Source organism: Antrostomus carolinensis, unplaced genomic scaffold, assembly GCF_000700745.2.
Source record: "Antrostomus carolinensis isolate BGI_N321 unplaced genomic scaffold, ASM70074v2 scaffold21159, whole genome shotgun sequence".
Classification (NCBI taxonomy): Eukaryota; Metazoa; Chordata; class Aves; order Caprimulgiformes; family Caprimulgidae; genus Antrostomus; species Antrostomus carolinensis.
Genome location: NW_010338132.1, coordinates 644 through 10195, shown reverse-complemented (window position 1 = coordinate 10195; position 9552 = coordinate 644). Strand labels below are relative to the sequence as shown.

The 9552-nt window shown below is 36.7% G+C and overlaps 1 protein-coding gene across 1 annotated transcript; it reads left to right on the top strand.

Annotated features, from left to right (window-relative positions):
* Window positions 1-2109: 2109 nt before the first annotated feature.
* On the top strand, window positions 2110-6533 carry CPE (carboxypeptidase E; the record flags this gene model as incomplete). The annotated part of the gene is made up of 4 exons (XM_029086856.1): window positions 2110-2310; window positions 4112-4279; window positions 5224-5341; window positions 6351-6533. Coding segments are annotated over exons 1-4 (637 nt in total), but the record flags the coding sequence as incomplete, so codon positions are not given.
* Window positions 6534-9552: the final 3019 nt, after the last annotated feature.

Genomic DNA, 9552 nt, shown 5'->3' with positions numbered 1-9552 from the left:
AGGGAAGGTGCTACTTTCCAGATCGATTCCTCCGTGCCACAGTGGCTGATATATTTGACTGTCCGTTATTATTATTTTTAAGGAAAATGGGACTGATTTCTTCAATCACTTTTCATAGGAAAGACTTTCTATATTTCCAATGATGCTACCTCTTCCTGAACTCATTGTAGCTTTTAATGCTCATTTGAGATGGGTCGTTACCCCTGAAGATATGCTGTAGATGGGGCCATACTCTTGGTTCACTGTAGACTCTCTGCCTGTTTTCATGAACCCTTGTAAACAGTTAATGATTCTTTGGGGAGGGGGGCAAGTAGTACTGTATGGGAAACATATGTTTCTATTTCTTCATTTGAGCCAGGCCTGTAAATTCAAGTGGGAGATAAAGACACGTTATTAATGCGCAGGGCTGGGAATCAGGAGAAATTATCTCTCCTTTAGGCTTCCTTAGTGATGTCCTAGGGAAAACCAGAAATGCAAAATGCAACTGTGCTCATATTTACTGCAATAACAAATTTGCCTGTTAGCTTGTGAAGCACTTTTCCCATAAGTAACATGCCAATATACATATGCATGAGTATTCTAATTATGAGAATATGTGTTGTGCAGTGCAGCATATTTTATTAAATAGTATCCATCTGTTTTAATGGGATCAGGTTGATTGCATGGTGTTAATGATTAGTCTTCTTGCATTCACTGGTATTAACAGATGAGAAAAAACAGTAAATAGGATCTCAATGCCAAAACAGGAAACGGAGGTTTTTATTCGCAGCAATGGGCTGTGTGTATCTGATAAAATGAAGCTATTTCACTGAGACTAGAAAACTTTTTAACCTATCTGAAAAAAAAAATTCAGGGATGAATCCATATGTATGAAACCACCTTAGCTGGAAGGAAAGAAGTCACAGTATTAATAGCCCTCTGTCTGCTAGCATCTTATCACTGGATTAAGGTTAACAAGCACAGACTGAAGAGTCGTAAGTAGATATGGCTGTGTGCTTGATTAGCAATTATTTAGGTCTCGTTTGTGTAACACTTCCTGGCTTGAATTTGTGATAGTGCTAAAGGCTATTGCAAAGTGTACTCAAAGACTATTCAGAGCATATAATCAGCAGAATGTTTGATTAAAGCTGTTAGAGCAGAAGACCTGCATTTATAAAGAAAAAGGGTTAAAGAAAAAGGGCTGAAACCCAGAAAACACCATATTCTTTGTTTTAGTTCCAGGACAATCTTTTTAATCTCATTTGCATTATACTAAAACCTCTCTGGAATTAGGGTTCAAAATGTAGTCTTTTAAAAGGTATATCCTTTACAGCTCTATAAGACCTATCTGAAGTGTTGAAAAAAATAATTAATTTATGTAGAATATATATTGAATACATATTATACATTGAATATTATATATGAATATACAATATCTATTGATTCAACATCAAATATACATGTAATCATTCCATATATACATTCATTAATATATGTGAAATGTTTATGTATATATTTAATAATAGACAGTTTATTGGACTGTTAAATGGGAGTGATTCATTTTATGAGTTAGGTTATTGCACTTGCTTCATAAAGTCTGAGCTGAATATCCAAAGCAACTGCTGAATAAAATTTTTCAGGTCACTAGGATCAACAGCTGTTTACTGGCAATGCTTTAAGTAAAAGAATTGCAGTTTAATGCATGTATAGTGTGATAAGCTTAACCTAATCTTGGAGAGAACATTAAAGATAAGAAGCTGTGCTAATGTCAGTTTATATATTTAAAAACTACCTAATCAAGACACTCTTTTGTAGTATTGCGGTATCAATTGCATTAAATCTTAACAGTAGTAGTGCTAATGGCTGTGCTTAGCATTTATTTTGGCATACTGTGTTGTCGTCTGGTGTTCTTTCTCTGCCTTTGGCAAAAAACTGAATATAAATTACTGTTTGTTTAAGCAAAGTTTAAAAAAACCAAACCAAATCTAAATCCACTTTTCTGAAGGAGGCTTGTAGCTTCCTGAGGAGACTGACCAGTTGTAGTAATAGTGATACCCACAACCTCAGGAATGCTGTGTGGCCTAGTGCATGGGTGATTTTTATATTGTTCTGAGACATGTTATTTTTCTTGCAGGAGAGCCGGAATTTAAATATGTTGGGAATATGCATGGGAATGAGGCTGTCGGAAGGGAGTTGCTCATCTTCTTGGCTCAGTACTTGTGTAATGAATACCAGAAAGGAAATGAAACTATTATCAACTTGATCCATAGCACACGTATTCATATCATGCCATCTTTGAACCCAGATGGCTTTGAGAAGGCAGCATCCCAGGTTTGTAAGGCTACCTATATAAGAATAGTTATCAATGTCTATATCAACCTTAGAATCTTAATGACACTTCAACTAGCAGTTTTACAGATAAGTGAACTCTTGTGAATGTAGCAGCATAACTGAAATACTTCCTAATAGTACCACAGACTGGTTCTGTTTAACAAGGAAGATTTTATGCTTAGTTTTTAAACAAATAACTAACTCTCTTGTGAGTTTATAATATTTTAAAATATAATGATGTTTATGTTTCATGCATAGTCTTTCATCTAAGTTCAGTGACTGAACTGCTTCCTAAACAAGTAACTTCTAGTAATTCATGATGTTTCAAAAGTGGTAGAAGAAGGAAAGTTGATGTTTCCTTTAAGAATATCCTCATGCAAATGCACTTTCATGAATTAGTCACTTTCATCAGAGCTTGATCCCCAAACAAGCAAACTTGTGAGCCATCTTTATAATATGAATAACTTTGATTCTAAATTTCAGGCATGAGGTACTTTAATTAAGCTATTAGTCCATATAGTTTACCCTGTATTTTAGGATGACAACTCAGCCAAGAAGCACGTAAAGTGTTAATGCATAATTAGCAATAGAGGCCAAATAGGACCCTGCTATATGCAGCTTCTGGTGTGTATTATATTCTGAACAAACCCAAGTATTTTCTTGTTTTACAAGGTCTGTTTATTTTTTAAATTAATATGGAAATTTTGAATCTTTTCATTTGACTATTTATTTACAATTAAATAAGTAAAACCTTATTAAGATTTTTATTAAACTGATTCTCAGGAAGTCTTTACGAAAACCCCTAAAACCTCTTTTAAGCCATATTCAGTCATATGTCTCCCTCTAGTGGCAATGAAGCAGAAGTCCTCAAATTGGTGCAGTGTTTTGCACTGTGATATCTCTTTCTATAGAGATTATGTAATAATATTACTTGAAACTTTTACTTCTTAGTCAAAGTACACTTGCTTTTACATGGTGACCTTACAAGTTATATATGGTTCATAATACAATTTACTTTAGTTCCACTGTTACTTTAATTTAGAAGTATCTTGATCCTGTACACAATGTGATAGTAGATCAAATATACCCCAAGATTAAAATCAGTAATCAGACTAAACCTACGGAGACAAAATAGGGAAGACTATACACTCTGAAGGCATTTCCTTAATACAGACCTATTTTAGAGAATCAGGTTACAGAAAAGATTTTGCAAAAGTTCTTATTGCATCTTCATTCAGTGCTACCACTTAAGTGAATTAATCTGTCAAACACCGTGAAAATAAGTCTTGGGTAAATAAAGATTGAGGTCCTTCTTTACCCTGAAGCCATTTAGAGGAACTTTGAAACAAATGCAAGTGTTCCTTGGGGCTGGCTAATAAATCTAAAGCTGTTCTGAGGCTCACTAAAATGAGGTCTGTAATTGAGGACCATGGGCATGAGGCAATAGGGAAAAGCCAGATCTCAGGGGAAGACTCAGCAGGCGCAAACTGGGTAGGCACTGGAAAATCTGATGCTGCTGGTAATTTTGCCCATCCTTAGTCCAGATCTGCCACTGTGAAAATGTTACTCTCCTCCAAGACCCTCAGTGAAACAGAGGTTGGTTTTGTTCCCACAGAGCTCTAGGAAGAAATAGGGGTGACTCAGCTCTTGGTGCTTCAGAAGTTTTCACTCTCACATGATCCCTTCTTATTTCTTGAGAGCATGAGAACTAAATCCATGATTTGAATTTTCATGCATCTTGATATGTAATCACCCGAATCTACTAATCTTCCTTCTTTCTCTGTTCCCTTTCCTCATTCAGCCCGGTGAACTTAAAGACTGGTTTGTTGGTCGAAGTAATGCCCAAGGGATAGATCTAAACCGGAATTTCCCTGATCTTGATAGAATAGTGTATGTTAATGAGAAGGAAGGTGGCCCAAACAACCATCTGCTGAAAAACATGAAAAAAGCCGTGGACCAGAATCCTAAGGTAAGTAGGGACCAAGTATTGGGTCACTTACATGCCCATCTCTTCCAGTTTACACAAGTAGACACATAGCAACCTCTAAGAGCTGTGTGTATGGCCTTTATGATTCATGTTCTTCTAAATATTTTGCTAATTTTGTTAATTTATCGATCTGATGCTTCTTGAAGTTTTTCTCAAAATGGGTTGCTGTAGTAACCTCTTTTGATCCATATTGCTTAATCCTTAGACAATTCCTCATTCAAAGCATGTTTTATTTTTAAGGACAGAGATTGTGTAGCCTTCTCTCTTGGTTTGAAGCTGTTCTTGCAGATATTCTGCATTTTTACCAGTGCCAGAAATTCACTTGTATATTGTGCTTAATTACATCGCTGGCTATGCATTGTAAGCTAGACTCATACATAACACATGCATTTTTGTTAAGCTTAAGCCTTAAATATACAAGTGTCTATCTATCTGGAGGGATTTTCATCTTCTTGTGTTTACACCCACAGGAGGTTCTAGACATTATAGTGTTGTGCCTGCAGTCCTATTGGGTTGTGGCCTTAATAGCCATATTCTGTCTTCAAAGTCAAATTATTAAATGAAGTAATTTTACTTTCAGTGAAGAGAATAGACTGCATTCTGTCAACATTTATTTTGAAATAGTTTGTTTAAAATTTGGTACACTTCTTTTAGCCATAATGGAAAGAAGTAAAATATTGAGGTTGCTTTATCTGTGGTATCATTCTGAACTAATTTACACCAGCTTGAGACTTACATTAATCTAATTAGACAAATTCTGATATAAAGAACTGATCCAGTTCTCTCTGATACCAAAATAAAATTGCTCATTATTTAAATGACTTGCACAATACATTTGATAATAATTAAGCTCAATACATATAATTAAATAAGTTTCTACATTGAATTATCAATTTGTAACTGTTGGTAATGCTACTTTTTTGTAGCTTGCTCCTGAAACAAAAGGTGTCATTCACTGGATTATGGATATTCCCTTTGTGCTCTCTGCCAATCTCCATGGAGGAGATCTCGTTGCAAACTATCCTTATGATGAGACTCGGAGTGGTATGTAGTTAGTATGAGTTACCATGAAATAGTAGGAGATATAAGTTATATTCTATGCTTATTTCACTGCTACCTAAGATGCACTTTGTAAACCTCATGTCATGGCATTGTAATGACTTATTTTTGCATATTAATCACATTTAAAGCTGGTCACTGCATGACCATGTCTTCTAGTTTTGAGGATAGATAGCTTGTTTCAGTAGAGTTACATCACAAAAATGATGTAATACCTGAGGCAATCATGGTCCCTCAGTTATTTTAATCAAGGCAACTTAGCACTTAAATTAGCTGGTGCTCTTTGTACCCTGTTAACTGAAGCAAGAGAGATGTATCTTGGCTGTCTGTATGATCTAAGGTTTCTCTACTCATACCTTTAAAAAATGGATTTCTGGAACTGGTAGTGTGCTAATAAAAACAACAATTATTGTTTCCACTTTCGCAGTATTGGTGTCATGTAAAAAGGGTCACATTGTGGCAGCAATGTTATCATTTAGTATACAGCAATATTAAGGTTTTTTTTTCTGCTGCTAGGGGATATGCACATGACTGAAATGATCGTGATATGATGGCATTGTTTGTGATTGTCTTCCTTCAATCTACTTTCTCACAGTTTGATTGCAAATCCTTTTAATATCAGACTGTAAAACCCTTCAGGGAGAGACCTTTTTCTATATACTGTGTGTTGTTCTAAGAAAATATCTAAAGCCTAGAATAGCTTAGAGGTTTTGATGCACTTTGAAAATAGTATTTTCATAAATATCAGGACTGATATGAATTGCAATCCTAATAATGGGGTGACTTGGTATAGGCAATTGATAAAGTATGGGGGAAATGTTAATATTATTAAGATAATGCTGTATTAGTTTGCGATGCTGTAGGACACTTACCTGTGTGAAGAAAATTTCTAGGCATAGTCCTGCTGTGCAGTGCTGGTAATTTAGGTTGTGAGCCCAGTCAGTATGACTGCCCTTTTAATAATCTTTGCTCCTGGACTTTTTTTCCTCCCTAGGCAGTGCTCATGAATACAGCTCCTGCCCCGATGATGCTATTTTTCAAAGCCTGGCTCGCAGTTACTCTTCTTTTAATCCTGCTATGTCTGATCCAAACAGACCACCGTGTCGCAAAAATGACGATGACAGCAGCTTTGTGGATGGAACAACTAATGGCGGTGCATGGTATAGCGTCCCAGGAGGTGAGCCCCACTGTGTGGGGGTTCAGTGTCACTGGTGGTTATTTTAAGCTTGAGTTCTCGCTGGTTTAACTACAGTCTGACATACTACCAGATTATCTATAACTTTAACCCTTTAACTTGCTTAATGCTAAATCAAAGGCTGATCACTCACCACAGTACATCTATAAAAATCCCATAAAGCTCATTGTGACGCCTATTAAAATATTCCCCTTTTATTGCTTTTTCTACAGTCAGCTCAGGTCACTGCAAATTTAATAGTTCTACAGTGGGTGAGTGATTGCTCTGCTATCATGAGAGTTTAAGATTTTATTTTTTTTTTAAATAAAAAAGACTAAAACTTCTAATAAACCCTGATGAGAGAGAGCAGGCTACTGACTGTTCATTTAAATCTCAATACTGAAAGCATCCAACCTTGAAATAAGCAGAGAGGCCTGATTTTGCAGTGTTATAGACAATGGGAGTTTGACCTTTGATTTCCATGGGGACAAAATCCAGCTGTGAAGATACTTGTGTCTCCATACCTTGTGACTTATTTAGTGCTTGATTCCTGCCCAGGCAGTGTTTCTTTACACTTTGGTAGAACCTTCTATGCTAAGAAAAACAGTAGAGCTACTATGGAGACTTCAGCACTAAATTTTCCAGGAGAAGTCTAGAAGAATAGCCTGAAATGAGACATTTCATTCCTTTTTACTAAGAAATTTGATATGTCAATTTTCTTTGTAGACTGAGGCAAAAAAGTGTTGGGATTTCTACCTCTTTCAGTCTTCTGTGACTTCTTTCTGCTAAACTCAGACAGAACTTCATTGTGAATACTGAGCTGGGGATTTCTGAGCTAGAAACTTGGCTTGCATGGAGTGATTTGCCTGTGCATTGGCTTTATTGATGTGTATCAAGTACCTTTGAACCCACAGACTGATTTTATTGATTTACTTTTATCTTAATACTCAAAGTATCACTCTCTGAAAGAATTTTAAATTTTTACCTGGGATGAGTAGGAGTCTCTCATAGCATTAGGCAACCTTAGTGGTAGCCTAACTCTGCTCCTGTTACAGTAAAGGGGGTACTATAAGAAGAAAATAATTAAGCTCGTGAAGAAATTAGAAACAGAATGACTGGCAGTACTCACACAGCCAGCAATCACCCGCTAAAACTTCGAGCTGTTATCCCCAGTCTTCACAGGGGCAGCATGTTTCCTCTGCTGTGGTACCACAGGTCAGGTATCAGCAATTTTACTGGTTTGACATTTCTGAATATCAGTGAAAACACAAATTTTCTTTTGTGTGAAACTTTCCCCAGACTTTGAATTGGAACCATTAAAACGCCCTTGATAAAACAGAGTCTTCATAATTTGAAAAAAAACTTGAATATAAAAAAATCTGAGAGGTTTAATAGTTAAAATTTGTTTTAATTCAGTCCAAAAATTATCTTAATGAAAGATTAAGTATTAACTATAAAACACATATTTAACGTCATCTCTTTTTTTCCTTAGGAAAATGTTATAAAAAAACCAGTCTTTCCATTGTTTTGATGAAATGCTTTGATTCTGACTAAATTGTACATGCCAAAGACACATTTTTCCATTGGAAAAACTTGTTGGAAACTTTGAATTATTTCCTCCTTTTGGATCTTATTTTAAGTTAGGCTGCAAATTCCCCAAGTGAGCCCTTTCTTTTTCTCATTTGAACAGAAGTTAGTGGACAGGAATCCTAGTTCTAACCAGGATCTATGATCCTAATATGGTGCAGCCAATAAAAACTAGAGAGGCAACAATATACTTTGGACCATACAGCATGAATCTGTTGTTGGGTTGTTTTTTGGTTTTTTTTCCAAGTGTAGAAATCAGCTGGCAAGCTGTGACTTTTGAACGAAACCTCCATGGCAATGTTTGCCACAGGCTGACTTAAAAAAACCAAAAATAATTCAGCAAAAACAGTTCTGTTGTTTCTGTGTCTAGTGCTAAGGAAAATAACTAAACATAGCTTAGTTCAAGTGAAAAATTTTGTGGAAGCTTTAGTCCGAAAAGCTCTGTCTAGAAACTGAAATGCAGTATGTAATTTATCTGTTGTATCAGTGACCTTTTGCTATCCATATGATAACATGCTCAAAGTTAGCAGTAGTATAAGCTATTGAAAAACCATTTGCATTTCCTTAGGAAAAACATTGATTTGTATATCCCTACCAGAGTTCGGAATTTATCAAGAGAAACTCTCCAAAGACCTTGTCTCCATGGTATCTGCTCTGGTTTGGAGCTAAGGTGGTGGTTCTCTGCCTTTGCACCTCTGAGTTGCTCTGGGCTGTTCTGGGTCCTGCGAGGGGACGTGAGAGTAGCCCAGTGTCCTGTGGACATCTACAGGTTAGGCTTGCATCCCTGTGTGATCTCCCTGGGTTGAGTGGAGGCAAAATAAAAGAGGACTTGCTGCAAGTTTATAGAGAAGGAGGAGAACTGGAGCAATGTGACTGGGAATAGAGATAGAAAATAGGTGAGAGTGGGTACTGGAGCTGTGTTTGGTGTAGGAAGGAGTGCATGGCTTTAGCAGAGCAGTGCTAAGGGAAGGAAAAAGAAGAGTGTGGGGGACAGCTGAGCTGAGTGAGAGAAGCTATGGTCTCCTGGGTGCTGCCTTTGACAGTACCTCATCAGACCAAGAGCTCTGACCTAGAATTTTCATTCTAATAAATTAATAAAGTTGCTATTGCCCTGTAGAGCTTATTATGGTGCCCCAGGTTGTGTGGCATCAATTTCTTTGCCTGTATAATTCAACTACAGGAACTTCTGTAAAAGACAGCCCTGCATGGTGGACCAGCAGCAGTCTTCATTGGTGCCTCAGTATGCAGGGATAATATATGGGTGGCTGTCTTGTGTGAGTATGGGTTGTTTTTGCATATGTTTTTCTGAATACCTGGGTTCTTTCAGTAAGGAGGCTGAACATCTGGTGGCAGAAATGTCTGGTAGCAGCCCTTGTCTCAAAATACAAGTAACAATGAACCCTCTATTGCATTCATGTTCTGTCCTTGTCATCTT